The 26,527-nt window shown below is 47.1% G+C and overlaps 1 protein-coding gene across 1 annotated transcript; it reads left to right on the plus strand.

The window, feature by feature from the left end:
• TMEM272 (transmembrane protein 272) lies at positions 1-26,145 on the plus strand (the record flags this gene model as incomplete). Its single annotated transcript, XM_080690057.1, has 4 exons — positions 1-58; positions 15,919-15,978; positions 21,023-21,105; positions 25,789-26,145. The coding sequence occupies 4 exons, from the start codon at positions 1-3 to the stop codon at positions 26,143-26,145; spliced, it is 558 nt and encodes a 185-aa protein (XP_080546183.1).
• Positions 26,146-26,527: the final 382 nt, after the last annotated feature.

Below are 26,527 nucleotides of genomic sequence, written 5' to 3' on the forward strand. Positions count from 1 at the left end.
ATGGCAGGTGGTCTGGAGAAAAGGTGTCATCGGTGCATTTCCCAAATCGCCAGCAATGGTGAGTCATAGCCCAGAGAAGTGCCTTTGTTTTAAAGGATTTGGGGGCTCTGGGACAGTACAATGAGCTAACCCGAAGGAGCGGTGTGAACCGCCTGTGCTTGTCTCACGGAGGTGGTGCTGGGGAAGAGCATCCTGCCTGCTCAGCTCTGTCTTCTGCGGCTGCTTCAAACTTACTGCTATTTAGTACACAGAATGTGTTCTCAGCACGAATATGAGTTTGAAAATGTTTTATGAATGGAGGCACTGATACAACCAATGTGTAATGATAGTGGAGCTGGGCGGCAGGGCAGGGAGCTATGAGACTGGATTTCCTTGTAGCTTCCCCCACCAGCACATGCTAGGGTTCTTGTGTCTCTTAGAGGGCCTGGACCACATTACAGAAGGTCCAGTCTATCTCATGACATGTGGGATGTCCCAAGAGCCTTAGCTGTCCTTGGGATGAAAGCATTGACCTCATGGGTGGTCTTTTATACCGATGAAATGTGAATAAAGGGGACATTGTGGAAAGCCCCTACAGTGTTGCTGAGTCCTATAGCTGCAATATTAGGAGACAGTAGCTGGCAGGAAGAAGCGGACTCAGACAGTATGATCAGGAGAAAAAGGGCTAGTGGGTGGGTTTTTGCCCCCTGGCGCTTACCTGCTGGTAGCCATGTGCCATCATGAACTCCCCACCACTCTCCTCTTAGGGTGTCTCCTGCACTGCAGCACCTCCAGTGCGCTGGGCACATAGAGAAGTAGCTCATTCCTATCCACCAATGAGTAAGAGGGTAAGAGTGGAGCCACTGGACATGACTGACCTCCTCCCTCCCACCACTCATCTTTTTTCCCCTAAGATGCAGTCCTGACATCTTATTCCCAAGAAAAGCTCTGAGGCCTACTGTGCCTTCGCCCCTAGAGCATGACTGTGGCTGGAGGTTCTGCCGCCCTGGCAGGTTCGCTGCCTGCAGGGAAAGGAGAAACCATCAGCCTCATCATTGCTGTGGGGCCAACTGAAACCACCCCCTATGCAATGCACAGATATATGCAGTAAAAGCCCTGCCAGCAGCAGCAGCAGCAGCAGCAGCAGCAGCAGCAGCAGCAGCAGCAGCAGCAGCAGCAGCAGCGGGGCAAGAGAGGCAGTATTGCTCTCAGACACTCCCAGAAAAAGAGGTGTTTCTGGCTGCGCTAGGTCACTAACTCTTCACAGGCCCTTAGTGTGATGTGAAAGTGCTGGTCGGCCCGCCCTGCCCGTGGCCTCCCTGAGCCCCCCAGCTCTCCCCTCCCACACTGAATGGCTAGACCTCCAGTCTGATGATCACAAGGTCTGTAAAGGCTTTTGGCTCCTGTCCAGACTGTGCAGTGACCCCTAACACCTGCAGAAGAGAACAGAAGCACTGAGCACAGGCGCACTCCTCTAATCCCAGGACAGCTTCGGCAACTCTGAGAGACCCTGCCTCAGAACAAAGGAAGGGAAGGGAAGGGAGAGAAAAGAAACAGCCAGGCTCCATGACACACACCTATAATCCCAGTACTAGGAAGGCTGAGAAGGAGGATCATAGATTTGAGGCCAGCCTCAGAAACATAGTGGCACTCTCAGCAATCAATCTCCAGTACTCAAAGAAAATAAATAAATAAATAAATAAATAAATAAATAAATAAATAAAACAATTACACCACCAGGTGCAGTGACACAGGCCTGTAATTCCAGGACATGGGAGCCTCAGTAATTCAGGGAGGCCCTCAGCAACTTAGCATGACCCTGTATCAACACAAAAAATGAAAAGGGCTGGGGGTGTAGCTCAGAGGTAGAAGACCCCTGGGTTCTATCCCCTGTATAAATAAATAAATATTTATTTATTTGTTTATTTTGTGATACTGAGGATGGAACCCAGGGGCCTTCTACCTCTGGTATACTCCCAGACCTATTTTATATTTTTTTAGAAACAGGGTCTTAATAAACTGCTGAGAGCCTCACTAAGTTGCTGAGGCTGGTTTCAAACCTGCACAATCCTCTTGTCTCAGGCTCCCATGTCCTGGGATTTCAAGTGAGTATCACCATACCCAGAAAAATAATATATAAATAAAAAGGTAGGGATGTAGCTCAGTGGTAGAGCCCCCAGATTCAATCTCCAGTAAAACACACACACACACACACACACACACACACACACACACACACACGCTCCACATCCCTTGAAGACCCTTCGTGCTTTAGCTCCTGTTTCTTCTTGTATCATTTCTTTCCCTTCTCTTCCCTAAAAGAGACATGTTTTTTTTTTGGGGGGGGGGTTGTTTGTTTTTTTGGTGGTACTGGGGTTCCTGGAAACCCTTCTACCTCTGGGCTACACTCCCAGACCTATTTTTTATATTTTTTATTTGGAAACAGGGTCTCTTAAGCCAGCGTGGCTGGCTTCGAACCTGTGTGATCCTCCTGTCTCCGCCTCCCAAGCACGGGGATTACAAGCGTGTGCCACCATGCCTGGCCTAAAAAGACAGGTTTTGTTTGTCCCTTGGGTCTTCCAAACTGCCTCCTTGCCCAGACTTCTCCTTCCTACCACCTGCCCCTCAGGTAAAAGGTTGTATCATCAGGAACCACCAATAGATGCTATATCTAAGAGAAATTTTGATGACAAGCAGGATAACTGCATTGTCTGAAAGTCTAACTGCAGACTCCTCATTGATGGTAAGGGAGAAAAAGATAGTAATTGTACAGTGGAGAAAACTGGGGTTCAAAATTAACATCACCAGTGAGGGACCAGGAGCCATCACCTACACCGTAAGTCAGCCAGGAATGCAAACCTCAATCTAAACACAAATGACATCTGAGAAAAACAAAGTAAGGAACATCATATGGAAAATAAGGGGGATGCTGGGCGTGATGGTCCACATGCCTGCAATCCCAGTACTTGGGAGGCTGAGGCAGGAAGACTGCAGTTTGAGGCAGGCCTTGGCGATTTAGCAAGACCCTTAACAACTTAGTGAGACCCTGTTTCAAAACAAAAAAATGGGGGGCGTAGTTCAGAGGTAGAATGCCCTTGGGTACAAAAGAAAGAGAGCCGGCGTGGTGGCGCACGCTTGTAATCCCAGCATTCCAGAGGCTAAGACTGGAGGATCGCGGTTTGTGGACAGCCTCAGCTCCTTAGTGAGGCCCTCCGCAACTCAGTGAGAACCTGTTTCAAAATAAAGAATAAAAAATTGGGCAGGGGGTGTAGCTTGGAGGTCAAATGCCTCTGCGTTCCATCCCCAAACCTGAAAAAAAGAAAAAAAAGAGTGAGGAGGATTGTATGCTTCAAAAATGTCAACATCAAACAATAAAAGAAAAAAAAAAAAGGAAAATCTTTGGAAATGTTGTGGAGTCAAGAGAGTTGTCGGTCTTTTTGTGCTAAAGGCTGGGAAATCCAAGCTCCAGATACTGCATCTGGTGAGAACCTTCTTGCTGCATCATCTCATGGTATGGCATGGACGAGAGAGAGAGAGAGAGAGAGAGAGAGAGAGAGAGAGAGAGAGAGAGAGAGAGAGAGAGGAGAAGAAGAAGAAGGAGGAGGAGGAGGAGGAGGAGGAGGAGGAGGAGGAGGAGGAGGAGGAGGAGGAGGAGGAGTGGGAGGGAGGGAGGGAGAGTGAGTCCAAGACAGAGATAGAGAGACAGAGAGAAATAGAGAAGAGAGGAGAGAACCCCCCCTTTGTGGTACTGGGGATGGAACCCAGGGGCATTCTACCTCCAAGCGACACTCCCAGCCCTATTTTTAATTCTTTATTTTGAAACAGAGTCACTGAGTTGCAAAGGGCCTCACTAAGTAGCTGAAACTGGCCATTAACCACGATCCTCCTGTCTCAGCTGGGATTACAAGCGTGCGCCCCCACACCCGGCTAGAAGCCCTCTTTTATAACAAACCCATTCTGCCATAACTAAACCACTCCTGCAGTGATGGCGTACTAAATCCCTTCCCCCTGGCCTAACCCCCTCTCCTAGGCCCCACCTCCCAACAAGGGGATCAGGCTTCTAGCGCATGAACTTAGGGGGACAGTAGTGGGGTGAAGAAGATATGGCAACAAATGTAGGGACCCTAGGTTAGTAAGATTCACGTACTTTATTAGGTCATCAACATTGGAACAGTAAATTAAAGTCTTGCATCAATGTAAATTAAAGAAGCTGCAACTCTACTAAGGTTATATAAGAGAATATCCTTCTTAGCAAATGAACACTGGTATTATTTCTGACTAAAACGTTAAAAAGACAACTTAACAAGCCCACACACAAAAAGCTGAGTGGCAGGTATCAGGATGTTTGCTCGATTACTCTCTATTATGCATGTTTAAAATTTTTTCCCAGTTAACATTCTTTTTGGAATTTTTTTTTTTTTTTTTTTGTGGTGCTGGGGGTGGAACTCAGAGGCTTTCTACTTCTGGGCTATACTCCCATACCCATTTTTTATATTTTATTTAGAAACAGGGTCTCACTAAGTTGCTGAGAGCCTCACTAAGTAGCTGAGGCTGGCCTCGAACCTGCACGATCCGCCTGTCTCAGCCTCCCAAGTGCAGGGATTATAAGCGTGCGCCACCACGCCCAGCATTCTTTTTGGATTTTTTTTTTTTTCAAGGAAACCAAATTGGAAAAAAAAAAAAAAGGCAATTTTCTTCCCACGGACACCTTTATGATATGCTGCCAACAGTGTTCCCTACTTATTTTTTTTCAGCCTTTTTAAGAAAACTTTGTTTATTTTTTAAAATTGGTGCATTGTAGTCATATATCAATCACACTGGAGTACAAGACTTGAGAGGATATACAAGCACACATCATCCAATTAGCCCTCCTCCAGCCCCCATCCCATTCCCTCCCCCTCCCTCCATCCCAGGCTTCTTTGGTGATTAACTTTGATACATTTGTTTATGTACCTCCTGCATTTTAAAGAGGCTCCATCCTTCCCTATTCCATACCCTCTGATTGGTCACATTAGTTGCTTCACTATAGGGCCCTTTCTATAGCTCAACCTCTTCCTGTTGCCCCTTTCCTCCTAGTTATTGCTGATTAGGGGAAGCGTCTAATTTATATTTTCTGTGATATTTCTCTGTGCATGCCGCGTTGCAAGTGCCGATCCCACTCTTGACGGCCCCAGTAGTGGCCTGGCTACCCGGTGGACTAATCCAGACCTTGCTGGCTCAAGCAGCAGCCTTGCCTTATGGGAGGCCCTGATTCTGATCTCGCTGGCCCCCACACCGGCCTAACCCCTCAGCTGGCTTTGATCCCGGCCTCGGAGGCCAAGTAGTGGCCTTGCCTCACGGCAGGCTCCAATGCTGGCCAGTGGCCCCGGCACCGGCCTAACCCCTCGTCAGGCTCCGATCCCAGCCTCGGAGGCCCCAGTAGCAGCCTTGCCTTCTGTCAGGCTCCGATGCCAGCCATTGGCCCCAGCACCGGCCTAACCCCTCGGCAGACTCCGATCCTGACCTTGGAGGCTCCAGCACCGGTCTTGCCTCACGGCAGGCTCCGATGACGGCCTCATTGGCCCCAGCACCGGCCTAACCCCTAGGCAGGCTCCGAACCTGGCCTCGGAGGCCCCAGCACCGGCCTTGCCTCACGGAAGGCTCCGATGCCGGCCGCTGGCCCAGCACCGGCCTAACCCCTCAGCAGGCTCCGATCGCTGTCTCTGGGGTTATTATTTCAAAGGTTCCAGGTGTAATGCATCAGATCTCTGCCTCCCCTGAGTACTGGCCACTGCCATTGCCACTGCCTTCACCATTTCAAATCCTTCCCAGGCTCTTTTTCCACTGTGAATGTTGTCCAGTGTTCCTAGCATGCGTGACGGTAACATTCGACATTTGGTGTAATTTCTCCAAAAAATAAGTTTAGTAGGATCCGGTTTCTGCTTCTCCTGAATACAAGTCTCCACCGCCATCGCGGAGACCGCTTTCAACACCGCCTTTCTCCTTCGTCTCCGCTAAACTCTCTCCTTACAGGTGATGTCCAAGAATCCTAACAATATAGAGAAACAGCAGTCCTCGTTCACGGGGAATTTTTCCATAAGTTCCAGTGCAATTAGATAAGTTTTGTCTGCATCTCCAGTGTCCTGGCATCCGCAACAGCTTTCTTAACTCCTCTCCGATATTTTTCTTTTTCTTTTCCTTTTTTTTAAAAAAATAAGAGAAGACAGTATATGTGGTTTGAGGAGGTAGTGGGATCAGGCACTCAGTAGCACTGTGACCCAGTCGGTTTCCCCATGGGTCCAGAGTGCTCCGCACTACTCTGCCTGGGACCCAGAGTCTCGCGACCCGGGCCCCAGCTTGCGTGCCCTGCACGACCCCCACTCTGGACCCAACGTCTTACTGTGCCTGGTTTCTCCAGGGGTCTGGCGGGCTATGCGTGTTCCGGCCCGGGCCCCAGAGTCCCGTGACCCAGGCCCCGGCTTGCGTGCCCTGCACGACCCCCGTTCAGGACCCAGTGTCTTACTGTGCCTGGCTTCTCCAGGGGTCTGGTGTGCTATGCACGTTCCAGCCCGGGGCCCAGAGTCCCATGACCCAGGCCCCCTCTTTTTGGAATTTAAACTGAGAAAAATTGGCTACCTTGTCCTGATCCTAAACTCAATAAAATAGTACACTGCATGTATATAGAGCGAGATGACAGTGTTTTCCTTTTCAAGTGACATGTAAATTTCCTTCCATGTGATTTTCTGCTTTCTACATTCCCTATAAAGTACTACATACTTGGGTAATGGGGGAGAGTTATGTTTAAAGAACAGTCTTCAGGAAGTCCATAGGTTAGCTATGTGGCAGGGGGCAGGTGGTCCCAGGAGAGTGGTTCCTCTATCTGTCCGTCCCTTCCAGGGAGCCGGGCAGGGTCGGGAGTGCCCTCTGACTCTAGGAGTCCCTGGAGGAGCTCTCTGGAGCCTCCTGGCCACTCAGCTGCCCTGCTCATTAGCCTCCCCATCTGGCAAGCTCCTCTGCAGAACGTTTGCCTCCCTGTGCCAGCTGCTGCCTGGGAAGCCAGGGAACCTTGATGGATGCCTGTGCCCATGCCCAGCCTCCAGCCCTTGCAGGGTAACTCAATTAAATAGGACGCGTGTAGTGAGCTGGGGTTATTACCCTTTTCAGGGGGTCCCAGGAAGCCTGCTTTAACTCTGCGTAGAGATAGCAGCCAAGAAGGGCCCAACCCTGGAAACAAGGCTTTGCTCTGAGATAGGACTCAGAGAAAAGTAATGTTATATGATATTTGCAGCCCCACAGAGATGAGGGGAACTCCTGCAAGTCAACATGACAAGCAGACAGCAGTTTATTCTACAGTTCCAGCTGTGGGAAACAGCCCTTGATTTATTCATTTAGGTGCTAGGGACTGAACCCAGGGCCTTACACATGCTAAGCACATGCTCTACCACTGAACCACGTCCTGGCCCTGTCTCATTTCATTGTTTAATGTACTTTTAAAATTGTTCCCCATCAAATAAAATTAATCCAACTACAAGCTCCCACATGTCAGAGCTTCAGGAAAATCACTTTTGGGCATCGTGGGCCACATAGCATTCAGGGTGAGGGAGATGGGGAGGGGTCACATTAATACATCTGAAGGGTATGGGGAAGGACTGCTCTTACTCTCCAAGGAAGGCCATCATGAACCTCTACAACCTCCCTGGGAAGCTTTTCAAAAGGAACCTTCCTGGCAGCTGCAGTCTCAGGACTTGCAGTAGAAGCAGATGGTGCTTTGGTTGGAAGCAAAGGACACCTTCCCCTAGGCAAGAGTTCCCCTCATTCCCATCCTTAGCCTCACCCAGGCCCTCTCTCCCATGCAAAACTGCATGCCAGAACTCTGTTTCCTTGTTCTTGGGCCAGCACTGGTGCCGCCCTTGGCAGCTGGATATTTAGGAGCTGGGCCCGAGTTTCCCCCAGGTCCTTGCAGCATTTCCCTCCCAGGAAGGGAGGCCACAGACCACAGGTTCCACCAAGAACTCCACTCCTTTTCAGCTCGTTGTTCCTCCCCTCCGGGGCACTTCCGGCCATCCTTTCCCTTGGAACAGTCCCATGGAATTGTTTTTGCTGGGCTCCAAGGAGCATGAGGTTGTCATCTCTTTCCAGGAATCAGAGAAGGCAAAGACAACCCCAGGGGCCCAACATTTCTTACTAACTCATCCTGTTGCACCAACAGCTGAAAACCTTGACCCTTAGAAAGTCAAGAACAGGAGATGGAGATGATCTTGGAAAGCCCTGGAGCTCTAGAATCCAAGATTCCAGCAGGTTCATCTATCACATTAAATGCATGATTCTGAATGCCCCTCCCCCAAAGGCCTCCCCTTTCCATCTCTCCTATTTCCATACCTCCACCATTCCTGTCGCCCAAGCACAGTGCTGGAGTCATTCTCTACTCCTTCCTTTCCTTCATTCCTGCATCGCGTTGGTGTCCAAGGCCCAGGCCTGGCCATGTCTCACACTTGCTCTTGGGCTATGTTACAGATCAGCCTCCTCCCTGATTTTTCCACCCCCAAAGACTTTTGTCCTATCCTTCTTCCAAAGATTCAACTTTGGTTATTTCACATCCTATCTCCCAGTCGGTGTTAGTCAGTATTCTAATACTGTGATAAAGTACCTGAGATAATCAACTTAATAAGGGAGAAGGTTTGTTTGGCCTCTAAGTTTCTGAGGTTTCAGTGCATGGCCACTTGGCCCTGGTGCTTTGGGCCTGTGGTGAGGCAGCACACCATGACGGGAATGAGGGGTGGAAAGGCCCACTCACCTCACGGTGACAAGGAAGTAGAGAGAGTATGTGTGAGCGGGCTGGGGTCTCAGTGCCCCCCAAGGGCATGCCCCTGATGATGATCTAATTTTCTCCCCTTGGACCCACCTCTTAGAAGTTCTATTACCTCACAATAGCGCCACAGGCTGGTGCCCAAGCCCCTGAACGCAGGGGGTCTTTGGGGACACTTATCCAAACCACAGCAAAATCCCAAGATCTCCTTTATTTTCCTCTTAAATTCCAAATGCCCTGTTGCAGAATGGAAACAGACTCTATTCTCAATATCTCCTTCCCCTCTCACCTGTCATTTCTGTTATGGAAGACCTATCCTATCTTTGGGCATCTCTTTATGTCTTTGATTTTTGCTGGGTTTTATTTTTACCCAGCTCAGTCTATCAAAATCCTGGGCATCCATCAATGCCAGCTGTTAACGCCTTCTCCTCGAAGCCTTCTTGGATTCCCTCAGGACCTTTTCCTCCTCTGGGTTCCTTACTGTTCCTTGCCCTTCTGGAGGTCCCTTCCACTCACTGATTTGTTCTGCCCCATGGGTACAGGTCTGGTCATACCCACGCTGAATCTCCCTAAACCTTTGTCAGAAGCAAGAATGAATGGGTAAGAGCTGGATGTGGCGGCACACCCCTGTAATCCTAGTACTTGAGAAACTGAGACAGGAAGAGCCAAGACCAGCCTCAGCAACTTAGTGAGGGCCTCAGCAACATAGAGCCTGCCTCAAAATTAAAATTAAAATTAAAAAATAAGGCTGGGGTGGTGGGTGTAGCTTAGAGGTAGAGTAAATATAAAGAAGTTTGTGCCCTGTTCAATGCAGGCTAGATGCTAAAAGAAACACTAGCACAGCATGCATGTTGCTATTGCCCATGACCTGTGGGGACCAGTGGGAGGGGGCTGTGGAGTAGGGTGAGGCCGAGTGCTGATGAGGGACAAAGAGGGCTGGACGCTAAAGATGGACAGAGACAGAATTGCTGGCAGCACCAGGAGAGGGCATGAGAGGCCTAGGCGATTGAGGTTCTGGTGCCAGTGTAGATAGAGGGAAGTGGAGGGGGCAGCTTGGGAGAGGAGTTGAGTTTGAGTCCACCCCTGCGTTCCTCCAGTTGCCTCCTGGGTGTTTGGTAGCTTAATGGAACTCTCAAAGCTGCAGAGAAAAACTACTAGAGCCTGGTCTCAGTGCCTGCAGATAGTTTAGACCTATCTGAGCAAGTGAGCAGGAGATGCCCTTGCTATTTATAGAAACAATCTGGAGACCCTTGAGGACTAACTTCAAAGCTACCCACATTCCCTACCAGCATTACCCACTTAAAAAATGCTCCTAGTTCTTCTTTCTGCCTATTCTGACTCACGGCTAGGTGCCCATATCTCTTCGACACCTGCGGCCATGCCTAGACCTCTGACAATCCGGGCGGCAGCAACCAGCAAAGGGGAGAACAGCCAGCTGGGCAAGAATCCCAAGCCAGTACCCAGAACCTGCCTGAAGAGGGCGCCCTCCCAAGCGTCTCCCTTTGCAATCTGTGCCTAGATCAGGAATCTTGATCATCTTCCATCTTGTCACAAAGAATGGCCTGGCGACAGCATTCTGAGCCTGACATCCTCACCGTTGCTCGCATCGGCGGCATTCTCTCCTGCGGGGTTCTCAGTGGCTTTAGCTCATCCACACAGCTCTTTTGAGCTGACTTTATGGATAGAAAACCTAATTTTGACAGAAAGCAGAATATGGTGCTCAGTGCCACATTGGAATCAGTGTTAATAAACTCAAAGGGAGAGCAGTATTTATGGGTGGTGGTCACTGAGGTCAGATCACTGTCCTGACACAGCAACATCACCAGGAAACTTGGCCTCTGTTTCCAAGATTTCTCATGACCAAAGACTTCATGATCAATCTAGTGAAACCTTATTTCAAAATAAAAAATGAAACAGGGCTAGGAGTTCTAGCTCAGAGGTTGAATGCCTGGTTTAAACCCCAGCAGCGCATGTGTAGAGCGTGCGCACGCACACACACACACACACACACACACACACACACACACACACACACTGTAGACACGCTGGCCCTGTCTATTACTGTTTTGGTTTATCAGTTCTAGAGTGACCTCAGAAGTCTGAACATCTTGGCTCTGAAGTTTGGGAAATGAGAACGAGCTTTTCAACCTTGACAGCAGTGCTCCAAAGAGGCCGACTAATGAATCTGGGGTCTAACCTGAGTAAGGGAATGCAGCTGGGTCCACGTGGGGAGATCAGGCTTCCCACAGCCCCATCTCTTCCCATTCAGAGTCCACAAGAACCCCAGAGCATCCTTTGTTTGTTGATTTTACAGTTCTCTATTTGGTCTCAAGGTGGGAGCTGAAATAAAAGGAGAAGCCACAGTCTCCTTCCCTCCTGAGAAGAGAATAATAATGCTAATTTTAATGGCTGAAAGTGTCTCATGTGGCAGATCCTGTGTTTTAAGTTTTCATGGATTATGGCATTTGATCAGTTCAACAAGTTAGGGAAGTCTTGGACTTTTGCTCGTGTTTGAAATGGGGACCCTGAAACATCAGGATGAGTCCTGTAGCCACGCCGCAGCAAGCAAGGGCCAGAGTGGGGCGTATGCCAGATGTGGGGTCTGGAGTCTCCGTGTCCCCTCTGGGTGGCCATAGGAATGTCTGGTCTCAGCCTCCCTTTCCAGCCCTGCTCGGATGTGGTGGAGGGGAGTTAAATGTTACCTCTGCTTTCCTAGTCTTTGTCAGCGGGGCCAGAAAATGAAGCCGACCTAAGACAGACAAATAGGAGAAAAACATACAAATTTGTTTAATATGAGTTGTTTGAGACACAGGAGCCTTTATAAGGAACGAAGACTCAATAGAAATGACAAAATGTAGTGCTTTTGTTGAGAGATAATTGTGGAGAGTAACCAAGGCACAGGGAGGGGAGGGCGTCCGCTCAAGGAAGATAGAATCATTTTGATAAGAGGTGTTCATGAGGAATTCTCTTGGTCTCAGTTTCACATTCTCAGCAACAATGTCACTTTCCTACTGCTCTATGGAGGGTATTTCCATGGACTATTTATTTCCACTTTTAGGAAGAAAAAAAGGAAGGGGCAGAGTGCTTCTTGCATCTGTAATTTCTTAAGTGTCTTTAGCTCAAAATAATCCTTTGCCAAAGTAGCCGTGTTCAGGTGGTGTATTCCTCCATAGAGAGAAAAAGAGAGAGAAAGAGAGGGGGAGGGGGAAGAGAGAGAGAGAGAGAGAGAGAGAGAGAGAGAGAGAGAGAGAATGAGCCAGATTAAGTGAAAAATTCTCTTTTTAACTGACCACCTCTGTCAACAGTGCTGTCTTGCCTATGACCTGTAAGTTCTACTCCATAATTTTCAGGGCCCAGTGCAAAATGAAAATTAAGGGCACCTCATTCAAACAGCAGGGAAAAATCATTAGTCAAACTACTTAAATTTAAAGCTTTTCCTTTTGCCCTGTTATGGTATTTTTTATTTTCTCTCTCTCTCTCTCTCTCTCTCTCTCTCTCTCTCTCTCTCTCTCTCTCTCTCTCTCTGTGTGTGTGTGTGTGTGTGTGTGTGTGTGTGTGTGTGTGGTTGGGTTGCTGGGAATTGAACCCAGGGGTATTCTATCTTTGAACTATACCCTCAGCCCTGTTTTATTTTATTTTATTTTTTAATTTGGCAACAAGGTTTGCCTAAGTTGCTGAGCACCTTGCTACACTGCTGAGGCTGGCTTTGAACCTGAGATCATCCTATCTCGGCCTCCTAAGTACTGGGATTACAGGTGTGTACTGTCATATGGCATAATGCTATTTTTAAATACAATTATAAGAGCATTTAAATCATATGCAGTCACCAAAATGACACAATTTATGTTTCATAGCTCTCCTACTCATGTATTTTTGTTTTTACCAGAATAGTGGGAATGCTGCACAAAACCAACTTTTAACTGTTTTCATCTCACGTCTTGATTTGTGCACATTCTGCCAGCACTACCTTCTGCGTGCTGCTGGGTAAGGCCGGCTGGAGGCCAGAGGAGCTGGGGCTTGCTCACCTGTCGCCCTTCCCTGGAGCCACCTGCAGGGAGGAGCCGGCTGATGTAAGGAGATGCACTGGTCAGAAGGGAGAAGACAGGGTCCTTGGCGGTTCCTGTTTCTTGAATCTTTGCCTCTGTCTGCATTTGCAGCAAATGGGAATGGGGCCTCTCAGGGCTGTCAGGCCCCCACTTACTCAGTGTCTCAGAAGGTAAAATCTTGTCTCCATGTCAAGTCTCACTGAATCCTTGCACATGGGTCCCCTGGAATTCAACGTATGTGACTGTGGCCCCAAGCGGTAGCAGGCGCTGGTATTACACGCAGGCCCTCTGCTCACACACGCTCCTCTATCCCATCAGACTTTACTCCCAAACACAAGTTCAAAGATAAAGTCATGTAGAGTCTCAAGGCAACAGAAGAGCGTTAAACCCAATGCGGGGCCTTCTTGAACACACGGCCTCGGGACCATGGAGGTTGTGAGCCCAAGAAGCTGGCTCCGATGGCCAGTATTGGGGCTAATTCAGAGAAGGATGGCCTGAGGGGAGCAGCAGGCGGGGGCAAGGCGCTCTGCAGGCCTGGCCCCCTCTACCTTTCCTGGAGGTAAAGGCCAAGACTGGCAGGGAGACAACCCTAGGGGGACTCTTGAGGGGGAGGCGGACTCTGCCCTGTCCCCCTCCCCCAGGCGGCTGAGCGGTGTCAGGGGTTCAGTCAGCCTGGGTTCTTGGGAGTTGTTGTCTCAGATCTTGTCTCCTCCAGAGATGACTGAGATATGCAAATAAATCTGAGGACTTTTGACAACCTGAAACTGGGATGGACATTATAGATTAAACCAATTACAGTGGGTTCAATACAATTATAGGAAAATAATTCAAGCTGGTTTAACTAATAAAGGAATTTATTGGTTCATGTAAACGGAAAGCCCAGAAGTACTTTAGAGGGTACCATTACAAGGGTACTAGTCAAGGCTAACTTAGAGGGTACTAGTTAAGGCTAACTAGCATGCCCTTTCCCAAGCCCAGGTGGAATTAGCTAGCATCTGCCACAGAGAACATATACCACATAGGAGAATGGGGCAGTGAGGCACCAGAACAAAAACTGGGGTGAGGAGACCCTGCCAGGCCACCATCTTAGAGACCTTATCTCAGTTCTTGAGGCCAGTGACAGGATCCAGCAGAAAATATAAGTGTGTGACACTGTCTAGGCTTTGAAAGTGGAAGCTAGGTGCAGGCTTACAAAAATATTCAAATTCATAATTTAAAAATAATACTGGAGCCAGGCGTGGTGGTGCACGCTTGTAATCCCAGCATTCGGGAGGCAGCTGAGACAAGAGGATCACAGTTTGTGGACAGCCTCAACTACTACTTAGTGAGGCCCGTTACAACTCAGTGAGATCCTGTTTCAAAATAAAGAATAAAAATTTAGGGCTATAGGTGTAGCTCAAAGGTAGAATGCTCCTGGGTTCCATCCCCAGTACCACAAAATAATAATAATAATGATAATAATAATAATAATAATAATAATAATAATAATTCTGGACAAGCAAAACTCATATCTTCAGGCCACTTCACAGATGAGGGACCAAAAAGGGATATAACTGTCTAATTGTAATAGTTGCCATATTCTGAGCTCCTTATGTGTGTGTCTGCTAACATGTACAGAAGAGGAAGAGGAGGCTTCTGGAGGTCAATAAACTTGCAGAAAGTTGTGTTAGTTATTTACTAGGTCAAGACTTGAACCCTGGCCTGTCCAGTCCCCATGCCTCTGTTCGCTCCCAATATCTAAAGGGGGAATAACTGGCATGAACAGAAAAACAAAACAAAACAAAAAAAACCTCCAAGCCTGTTCTTATATTGTATCATTAAGAGTTGTTTTTTTTTTGGGGGGGGGGGGTCTGAGGTTGGAACCCAGGGGTATTCGACCTCTGAGCTACACCCCTTGCCCTATTTTTTATTCTTTTTTATTTGAAATGGGGTATCACTAAGTTGTGAAGGGCCTCACTAAGTAGCTGAGGCTGTCTGCGAACCGCAATCCTTGTCTCAGCCTCCTGAATGCTGGGATTACAAACGTGCGCCACCACGCCCGGCTCATTAAGGGATTTTAAGAGACCACTTATATTAGTTCATTTTATGTTGCTATAATAAAATATTTGAAGCTGGGTACTTTATAAAGGCAAGAGGTTTATTCAGCTTGTAGTATTAGAGGCTGAGAGTTCAAAATGGGCCTCCTTCCTCCATCTGTTTGGCCTCTGCTGATGGCCCCCGTGGCTGTGTCACAGACGACAGAGGAAAGAGAAAGGAAATGGTCCCTTTCAATGGTGGTGCTCCCAGTGACATAGTCGCCTACCTCTGGGATCCACCTCTATTTTTTCTTTTTGTGGCCCTGGGGATTGAACTCAGCGGGATTCTAACATGAACTACACCCCAGCCATTTTCATTTTTTCATTTCAAAACAGGGTCTTGCTAAGTTGCTGAGGCTGACCTCAAACCTGCAATCCTCAGCCTCCCAAATACTGGGGTTACAGAAATGTGCCACCATGCCTGGCAGCCCCACATCTCAAAGGCTCTACCCCTTCTCGACACCACCACACTGGGAACAAAGGTTCCAGCACATGCACCATTTGGGACACACTGGAACAGTATCCAAATGATATCTCCCCAGTGTCATATGTGATGGAATATATAACCAAACAGAGAGGTAATAAAGGATTTCATGAAACCAGGTCTGTAAGTGATAAAGTTCATCATCGGTGAAATTTATCCAGGAAGGAGAACCATCTGCCCTGGGTAAAGGCTCCCAGGAAGCACCGGCTGATCCTGCCTGGCTCGGTGAGTGCCGGTGGCTTCTGGCAGCCTGCGTGAGCAGAGCAGAAGCTTACGAAGCCTTTTTCTATAAGCTGTCAGACTTGGAGAGGTCGTGCAGGAAATCTGGGCCTCCGGCTTGGCAGCGGGACCACAGAGGTGTTCAGCACATGCAGAAACACAGGACTTGGCCTGCACCCACCTTACGCAAGCCCCAGGCAAGCCGCGACCTTCTCCCATCTGCTGACTTGAAACTTGAGAGGTCAGGCTCCCAGGATGCAAAGCGCACTGCAGGCAAGCGGAAATGAGAGCGTGGTGTGCTTCTCACGCAGCTCCTCCTTCTCTTTGCAGCCTGCCTCGTCTTCGCTCTCTTCACTTCTCTGGCCCTGCCGCTGTCCATGGCGTTCACAGGTGAGCTGACTGCTGAGAAGAGGCTGGAGGCTGCAGGTCAGCAAGGTCGTCGCAGGGAGGTGCTGACGGTGCCCAATGTTTAAGCATAAAATGTGTGTTGAAGAAGAACTGGCCGGGCCAGTTATTCCCAGATACCTATTTGCTGTCACAGAATGACTTGATGAACATTTTAAAATGTAGAATCTTGGGTCCTGTCCCAGGAGATATTGATGCAATATGGTGGGAAAAGGCATCTGCTTTTAAAATCTCTCTCCAGATGATTCTCATCCCTCTAGCTTAGATTTGGGAGCCATGGGGCTGGAGGTTGCCTGAGGACCCGGTTAGTGTGCTCCTGTGTGGAGCCTGCTGTGAACAATGAGAGAAATGCACATGGTTCTAGGGTGCACTATACATCTACTGAATGAATGAGTGAATGAATGAATGAATGAATGAATTCTCCCACAAATCACAAATATGAAACAACACAATTTAGAAGTGTGAAGTGTAGGGGAGGTATAGGGAAGGGAGCAGGGGGAGCTCCTTGAAAAGCCAAAATTCATTGTCACATGTCAGTGAAATATTCAGGCATGGTGGAGCACACCTGTAATCCCAGTACTTGGGAGACTGAGAAAATGAGGATCACAGATTGGAGACCAGCCTCAGAAATTTAGCAAGGCCCTCAGCAACTTAGTGGGATCCTGTCTCAAATTTTAAAAAACTAATAATAATAAAATAGTAGCTTAGAGGTAGAATGCCCCAGGTTCAATTCCAAGTATGACTCCCCCCCAAAAAAAGAAACAAAGAAACAAAGAGAGAAAGAAAGAAGGAAAGAAAGAAAGAAAGAGAGGAAAGAAAGAAAGAAAGAAAGAAAGAAAGAAAGAAAGAAGAAAGAAAGAAGGAAGGAAGGGAGGAAGGAAAAGAAGAGTAAGTAAAATGAATCTCTTGCCTTTGAAATTTGCTAATGGGAGCCCCCAAAATTTATATACAGAATCCAGCTACCCTATTTACATAGAGGCCTGGCAAGCCAGTATGATAGGTTCCAGGCTCATAGGCTATGGAGCAAAAGTTAAAAGGTGCATACAAGTTGTTGGAAACAAAAGAAAAACCACAATTGAATAATGGGTACAGGGCCTCCTTCAGGGCTGATGAAAGTATTTTGGGACTAGATAGAAGGGGTGATTGTACAACACTATTGATACACTAAATGCCTCTGAATTGTTCCGCTTAAAATGGCTGATTTTGTTTGTGAATGTCATGTTTAAAAATGCGGTAGGCCAGCTGGGCGTGGTGGCGCACACTTATAATCCCCGCACTTGGGAGGCGAGACAGGAGGATCGCGCAGGTTCAAAGCCAGCCATGCTGCCTTAGGAGACCCTGTTTCCAAATAAAATTATAAAAAATAGGTCTGGGAGTGTAGTCCACAAGTAAGGTTTCCAGGAACCCCAGTACCACCACAAAAAAAAAAAAAAAAAAAAAAAAAGCAGTAGGCCGGCGTGGTGGTGCATGCTTGTAATCCCAGCATCCCGAGGCTGAGACAGGAGGATTGTGGTTCATGGACAACCTCAGCTAGTTGAGGCCCTTTACAACTCAGTGAGACCCTGTTTCGAAAGAAAAAATAAAAACAGGACTAGGGGTATAGTTTGGAGGTAGAATGCCCCTGGGTTCCATCTTCAGTACAGAAAAAAAAAAAAAAAAAGCAATAATTCCAAAAACACTATCCTTAGAGCTATAAAATGTGAAAGCTGGCATCCTGGTAGCAAAAAAGGAGAGAACAAAATAAAGTTTTGCAGTTTCTCAGAACTAAAGCAGCAGAATGTTCTGGGGCCATTTAATGGAGTAAAACAATTCAGCCACTTCAGTAAGTCTGGAGGCGATCATTATTATAGTCAGTTCAAAAATTAACATTTATTTATGGCTCTGCTCTTTCAAGAAGAGATTATAAGATGTTAGTTATACCCTGCTTGAGAAGTCAGGGGTGCCCTTAAGATAGTGTTCTGTGCAAAATCTATTGAGTAAGAGAACCTTTGGGGTTTATGGCTGGTTATCCAGCTTATGAACCTAACTGGGACAATTTCCTTACCACAGCTGCATAGATGAGACAAGATCCCATATGGCCAATTCACATGAACTTTATATTATATTAAATTAATTTTATTAAATTGATTGTGTTAAAATCAGGACATCCATTGCAGAAAGAGGGTATTGCTTATTGATTATAAAGCTTAAGCGTGGAGTGATGAAAAGGTTTAGAAGTAGACTGTGGTGATGGTCACAAAGGTGGTGATTGTGATTAATGCCACTGAACTGTACACTTAAATGGTCAAAATGGGAGCTTATTTTGTTTGGCTATTATAGCATAATAAAAATGTCAAAACACACATACCATGATGCTGAGGGCGAGGAATCACTACATTTGATAGTTGCAATTAACCCTTCTCATGCACTGGGAAGAGTTCTAAATAGCCAAAGGTGATCATTGCTAACCTACAAATCAGAGAGAAAGAAAATCTGGAGTTAAGTAAGATAGGTCCTAAGAAATACATAAAGAACATGGGGTGGGGGGGGACCGCTTTTATTAAGTTTATTAGGATCTTTTTAAGCCATCTGTGCATGGACTGACTTTCCTGTGAGCAGCAGCTGTTTTTATTCATTAGGATTGAGCAGATATGTGAGTCACAGCTGGTTTTGAATTAAAAGGCAGTTCATACACAACAAATTTGGCATCGGATACGGGAATGTCTTTGTGTAGAAAGGTTGTATGGAGACTTGGAAAGTGTTTCCATCTAATAATTGATTCAGCTAAATATCAGAGATAACTGGGAAGGCATATATATATATTTGACTTACTTTGTTTATGGCCCTGAATTTATAGCTTTCTGAAACCTAGAATTTCTCACTAATGTTAAAGATAGGAAAAATGGTTTACTTCCTCTGCTTAAGAGGAAGCACTCATGGGAAATAAAATGTCTCAAAGTTAAAACTTTAAATGTCTTTTAAACAGGAGACTGATTCTACAGTGAGAATTCCCTTCCTTGGAACCTGTTGACAAATACTGAATGTGCTGCGGTAACAAACCCGGGGATCTTGGCAGCTAACACTATAATGCCTTATTCTTGCTTATGCAAATTTTACTGTGGATCAGGGGGCGCCCTGGAGCCTCAGGAGACTCCCCAGGCAATGTGATAACTTAACCTTATGAAGGGTCCTAATCCTGAGAGAGGCCATTTCAACCTGTGGTCTCCAGTGGTCAAAGCAGGAGAGGAGGAGAAGGATCAGGCACTGTTTTTTGTTTTTTGTTTTTGTTTTTTTGTTGTTTTTGTTTTTATTTGGGGTTTTTTTTTTGTGTGTGTGTGTGTGGTGCTAGGGTTCCTGGAAGCCCTTCTAACTCTGGGCTACACTCCCAGACCTATTTTATTTGTTTGTTTGTTTGTTTGTTTGTTTGTTTGTTTGTGGTGGTACTGGGGGTAGAACCCAGAGGCTTTCTACCACCGGGCTATGCTCCCAGACTTTTTTTATATTTTATTTGGAAACAGGGTCTCACTAAGTTGCTAGAAGCCTCACTGAGTAGCTGAGGCTGGCTTCGAACCCGTGCGATCCTCCTGTCTCAGCCTCCCAAGCGTGGGGATTACAAGTGTGCGCCACCACACCCGGCCTATTTTATATTTTTATTTGGAAACAGGGTCTCTGAAGCTAGCACAGCTGGCTTCGAACCTGCGCGACCCTCCTGTCTCCTGTCTCTGCCTCCCAAGCGTGGGGATTACAAGCGTGCGCCACTACGCCCGCCTAAGGATCACACAGTGTTTTTTAAGTGGTATGGCCCCAAAGTGTCACAGCCATTGAGGTAACTGGTTAGAATCGGTCACACAGCCTTGTATACCCACAAAGGAGTGGGGCGGTACAGAATACATGTGGGCCACAAATGCTTCCACATAGAAAAGATGTATGTTAGAACCCATTTGCAGTTTGGTCATTTGGACCTGATTTGTTATTGAGGGAAAGAAGGAATTTCTTTCTTCTATTTTAAACAGATGCATCATATCATTGTTTCATAATAGGCCTAACAGACAAAGAACTCAGAAAAGTAGAGAAAACATTGCTTTGGGGAGAAAATTTATCATTAAAAGTGGTGGAGGTCTGGGCAGCACTAAATTTGCAGTATTCTTACCGAGTTGCTAAGGATGAGCTGAGAAACGTGTATTTCCCAGCTTGTGGTTGGGCGAGTGACATGGTCAGTGGGGAAGACATGGTGACCCTGAGGAGCCCGGCAGAGGGCCGCTGCGCAGGTGGAAGGGCTCCCTGCTGGCTGCTCCTACCACCCGGCGCCCGGACGCAATGCACTGACGAAGCTTCATTTTACACAGTGAATGCATTTTGGGAATATGACCCATAAACTGAATCTTCTTTTAAGCATATCACAGGAACTGGATATTTAAAGGGATTCTTTAAGGCCTTTTGTAAAATGAATCCTTGAAAACATGAACTGTCATACATTGGTTTTTCATAAAAGCCAAGTACACAAATAGCCATTGATATCCAGATAAAAAGTGCAGCGGCATCTCTCCCTACTCTGTCTGATGGTCCATCTGTTACTGGAGTCCTAGGCAGAGACTTGACTCCAGGGATCCCAGTCAACCAGATTGGGCCGCTCACCCCAAACACCAAATAGAAAAGACAGGAAAAAACGGTTTACTCCCTCTGCTTAAGTTCTGGGTATCCAGAGAGGCTAAGCAACTTCCACAAGCTGAGCAGACTCAAGTTATGCTTTGTATAGCTGGCATTTGGGGTTTTATAGGTATTAAATTAATGTTCCTAACCAGGCTCTGTGTTTTTTTTTTTTCTTTTTCTTTTTTTGTACTGATGATTGAACCCAGGCACATTCTACCTCTGAGCCAGACCTCTAACCCTATTTCATTTTTTAACTAAGCTGTCGAGGCTAGCCTTGAACCTGCGATCCTCCTGTCTCAACCTCCCAAATCCTGGGATCACAGGTAAGCACCACCAGGCCCAGATGGCTCAGTGCTCTTGAATGCGACTCTCTCAATTCTCTTCTGTTTGCCTTCTGCAGGAATGAAGTTCTTAGAGGACTGTCCCATACAGCCCCTCATTCCTTTGTATTTGCTAGTGGGCGGGATCGTCGGCACCTTAAAGGTAAAGTATATCTACCTGTTGTTTGTAGATTTTGTAGCAGTTTAACTTACAAGCCAGGTGGAAGGCATCCATTCAGTGTTTGTGGCTTGCAGGGGTCCAGGACAACTTCCGCCTATGCTGGCTGTTAAAGTAACAGAGCTGGCTTCAGAGACACAAATTTTCCCAGATGAGGGACATTCACACAGGGCTGTGCATCTTTGCAATAGCTTCTTTCTGCCATTGAGCTCAGTGTACTGAGTTGTGGTTTGGGCCTAAAATGACTTTTTGCCAAGGAGTGGCCAACAGATTGCCAGTTTGGCCATTGAATTTAGCTAATGGTGTCACAGCTTTTCTCTGTGCTTCTTTTTAAAAACGTGTTCAGTTGCCAGGTGTGATGGAGCACGCTTGTAATCCCAGCACTTGGGAGGCTGAGACAGGAGGATCGCACAGGTCTGAAGCCAGCCTCAGCTACTGAGTGAGGCTCTCAGCAACTTAGTGAGACCCTGTTTCCAAATAAAGTATAAAAATTGGTCTGGGAGTATAGCCCACAGGTAGAAAAGCCCCTGGGTTCCACCCCAGTACCACACACACACACACACACACACACACACACACACACACACGAAAAATGTGTCCTGTTTAGGGCAAGAGAGATTGCATTTGGTTAAAAGTTTTTTTTATTTTTTTTTAATTTAGTAGCGTGTATTTCTGGGTTAACTATAAGTTCTAGTTGTCAGTTGACCACTAGTTTACTATAGGTTCTAGTTGTCAATTGTAGAATTATCTGGCTGCTTGGACCAGGCAAGGTGGCACACACCTGTAATCACAGTGCTTTGGGAGGCTGAGACAGGAGGATTGCAGGTTTGAGACCAGCCTCAGCAACTTAGCGAGACCTTGTTTTTAAATAAAAATAAAAAGTTCTAGCTCAGAGGTAGAATGTCCCTGGGTTCAATCCCCAGTACCAAAAAGAATAAAAAGAAGTAAAAGAAAAAAAATAATAAAATGGCTGCAGCCATTAATCAACCATTACACTTTGATGTCTGGTGCTAGGAGAACTTTGCTGAAAACATTGTTAGTCATCTGCTTTGAGGCCACCTCGGTCAAGCCTGCGAGGGGCACAAACTGTCCACCCAAGTGGAAATTCTTTGCACACAGACAAGTTTCTAAAGACCAAATGGGACCAATAATCAGGGACCCTGACAGATAAGCAAAGACCCTGACAGTTTCCTTGTTCACCCTTTCCTTCCCTGATTCATCTGTGACTACCTTGGTGTTATTCCCTGACTCACCCCATGATTTCTTTGTTATTTCCTGTGATTAATGATATCTTATAATGTTTTGGTTATACCCCTCAATAAAAGCAAGATGCTAGTGGAAGGACAGCAGCTGCCATGGAAGGATGCTCGTGGAAGGCCTCCCCAGCTGCCATGTTGACTTCGTAGTTGTGAGAGATCACTTCTCATCAATCAATCAACATCAAAGCCATCCGCTACAGAGCTTCTCTCTGAATCTCAAGCTTGTGTCAATATAGAGAACTGATTTGCTCCTGGGTCATATTGACATCTGTTTAAACAGTAAAAGCAAGGGGCATGCATAGCTGTAGTTAAGTTTCCAAAATTCCTGGCCCACAGAAATGTTACATGTGCCAAAAGTACCCAGGCATGGTGGCGCACACTTGTAATCCCAGCGCACGGGAGGCTGAGACAGGAGGATCGCACAGGTTTGAAGCCAGCCTCAGCTACTTACTGAGGTTCTCAGCAACTTAGTGAGACCCTGTTTCCAAATGAAGTATAAAAAAATAGGTCTGGGAGTATAGCCTGGAGGTAGAAAAGCTCCTGTATTCCACCCCCAGTAACATACACACAAAAAAGTACCCCAAGACAACCTGCATTTATCAGTGACTCTTGCCAACCATCCAAGTCTACCTCAGAGCTTTCCATATCAAAGCTAGAAAACATAGCATCCATTTTTTCTAAAGTGGATTCATAAAAATGAAGCAACAACAAAATTGAAAACAGAATCAAGAGTGCCATATATAAAATTTCATTCGAATCCACTTGCCATCTTCCTCCTGGTGCTTGGGTTCTTCATAAGATGCTGGCCAGTGGCACTGGCCATGCCATTTACGTAAGACATCAAAGGAATGTCTTAAAAATCATGTTCTCAGGTGCAATCAGTATCCATTAACTGGCTACCATCCAGTTATGGGAAATGTTTTGATTTGGGGCAAACCACTGGCACTTTTGTATCTGAGGTCACCTCACTATTAGATGCCTTCATCTCCTGACAGCAGTCTGGTAGCAGTGTTCTGGAATGTAAAGATAAACATGATCATCCCTTTAACAACATTCCTCTGAGAGCTTCCTGAGACTCTGTCTGGCTCAAGAGACACCCACAGGCTCTTGACTCAGCGTGGCTACAGATCCCCTGCGGCCTCACGGTGTTAGGCAAAGGCTCCAATGGTTTGAGCACCGTGGAGATGCTCAAAACAAGGACAGAGTTTAGCAGTAATTACCTCTGCCCCCCACCCCACTGGCTGCATCGTCACCAGGCTGCTAAGTGGAACTTTCCTTTAGAGATGTTGTTGTCCACAGGGTCTTTTTCTCTTAATAATAGTCAACTTTTCTTTTACAAAAGCCAGCCCAGAACCCAAAGGTAATTTATTTTAATGAACAAACCAGAGCCCTAATAAAGAGCATCGATTTTTTTCCCTGGCAATCTAAAACTGTTTGAAGCCAAATTAAATTTTTGTGCTCATCATGGTGTGGTAACACACAATGAGTCCATAATCATCAGAGCAGCGGCAAACAGGTTTAGTGTCCCCAGAGGCAGAAGTTTACCTGTGATGATAATGCTTTGTACTTAACCCCCTCACAACATTACTTATTGGGCCCCCAGCATTCTTTGTGAAATGCACCACATAGCCTAACAGTATTGCATTCTATCAAAGAGAGATCTGAGAACCCAGGTAGCACACACCTACATTCCCCTCATCCCTCAGAACTCTGCGTCCAGGCTTTGCTGGCCACCATCACCTGCATGTTCATTCAGAATTTTACATGGAGCACGTGCAAACCTGAGGCCCTCGCCCACCCCAAGGGCACAGCTTGGGCTCCTCTGCTGTCCAGCCCTCTTGCTATCCTGTCCCCACCACCACCCGGTTTGGAGCCCGTTTGGTGATATCTCTGGGCTCCTCTTTACAGCTCCATTGCACTCAAGCTCAGAACCGTCCCCATCACCAACCTGCCGTGCTCTTGCTCCTCAAAGGATTCTCCCTGAGCCCTGCTCTCCATGGGGTGTCCTGATATTGGCTGCAGGAGAAGTGGGGAGACTGGAAACTGGAATAGAACAATAAGCAGGCCCGGTGAAGGGAAGATAAGGGCTAGAAGAAGGGGAGCTGGGGAAAGCATCCAAAGGTTGTTTTCATTTGTTTTTGTTTTTTGTTTTTGCCAAAGGTTTTCCTATCAAAGAGAAGGGCTAGTTTTCTTCCCTGGCTACATCTGCCAAGGGGACACTGAGACACAGGGTCTGAGGTCAGTGACAGTAGGTGGGAATGGTGGCCCTTTGTGTAATCAAATGGGAGCAATGGGAACAGATTTCTTTTTTTTTTCTTTTTTTTCTTTCTTTTTTTTTTTTTTTTGGCGGGTCTGGGGATGGAACCCAGGGCCATTTGACCTCTGAGCTACATCCCCTGCCCAAATTTTGATTCTTTATTTTGAAACGGGGTCTCACTGAGTTGCGGAGGGCCTCACTAAGTAGCTGAGGCTGTCTGCGAACCGCGATCCTCCGGTCTCAGCCTTCCGATGCTGGGATTACAAGGGTGTGCCACCACGCCCTGCTTTCCTTGGTTCTTTATTTTGCAACAGGGTCTTACTAAGTTGCAGAGGGCCTCACTAAGTAGCTGAGGCTGGCCACGAACCCGGATCCTCCTGTTTCAGCCTCCTAAATCCTGGGATTACAAGCGTGGGCCACCACGCCTGGCTGGGAGCGAACTTCAAAGGGATGTCAGGTTGGAGCCAGGGACCACCCACCAGGGGCCTAGATGATTTTTGTCTCCCAAGAGTATCAATCAAAGGGCGTGTGCTCTTGAAAGACATATGGAGACAGATGAGACAGTGCTGTCACTCTATGGTCCCACTTGGGAACTGCAGATCCCAGGAGGGGAGGGGTAGAAACATCCCAGAGAAAAGCAGGCCATGTGCCGTGAGGGAAGGGGAGGAAAAGACCAATCAGCCCAGTGAAGTTGCCAGTGAAGTGGTCTGGAAGTGGCTGGGAACCTTCTAGGAGTTTCTTACAAGACAGAGGGGCTGGTGTGGTGGTCATCTGGACCAGATACTGTTTTTGTACAATTGTGTGTGGGCACAAACATGCTAGAACAATAAAAGGGAAAGTCAGTCCCCTATCTCACCAGGAGATGTTTATGTCACAAACCCATTATTCAAACCAGCTCACACCCCCAAAAGAGAAAGGTCCCCAGGATGCTGGCTATAGATTTAGTCCTTTATTCTTGCTAGTGCTAATTCTAATCTCCAAAATGACATTTTCTTCTTTGGCAGCATTTCTAACTCCAGGGTATGCGCAGATTTCCCATGATCTCTCTCTCTCTCTCTCTCTCTCTCACCTCCCCCCACCCACCTTGGGCCTTTCTCCTCCCCACTCCTTTGCCTCTCTGCCCTGCCATTCCCACTCCCTACCTCCACCCAGGTGTCTCTCCTCCTCTATGACTCCACCAGGATGAGGCGCCTTCTGTCCAAGGCCGTGGTGATCGACGATGACGACGACTATCCCTGGAGGCAGAACGCGCACAAGTACTACGTCCACCTCATCCTCAGCCTCTTCCTCTTCTTCTGGTTCATGCTGGGAAACTACTGGGTCTTCTCGGTGTACCGGCCTCACTTTATCCCCCCTTTCCAGCAGCCTCAGGCGTACTGTGACAAAACGCTATACGTCTTTGCAGTCGGGGTCCTGGTGCTCAGTCACACTGTGCTGGTCTTACTGGTCCTGTGCAGTAGCTGTGTTTACGTGTGTTCTAGGTGGAGATCTGCTGCTGATGAAGACTGATGACCACCTCCCCCAGCATGCATGCATGCACACACAAACACACATGCACGCACACACAGACACAGAGTTTTGGGAAAAGAGCCTGCTAGTGAGTCAATAGAACCTTCCCATGAAGGCATTGCAGAAACCAACAAAATGCGCTGAGGATGCTAGCAGGCTCAAAAAACTCTTGTCAGCCTGGACCCCGGAAAAGGACTTGGCTCTTCTCCAGTGGGAGTGTTGTACTCATCAGAATCTTCAAAGGGAGTTTTTTTTTTTTTTTTTTGAGGGGGTCAGAGGGAGGATGCTACGAATGGGAGACCCTTTCCAGTCACAGGGTCTGTCCAAGGACTGTCCCAAGGTTTGTTGCTGCTGCTGCTGCTGCTGCTGCTGGAACTGAAGT

This window comes from Muscardinus avellanarius (assembly GCF_963383645.1).
Source record: "Muscardinus avellanarius genome assembly, chromosome: 2".
NCBI lineage: Eukaryota > Metazoa > Chordata > Mammalia > Rodentia > Gliridae > Muscardinus > Muscardinus avellanarius.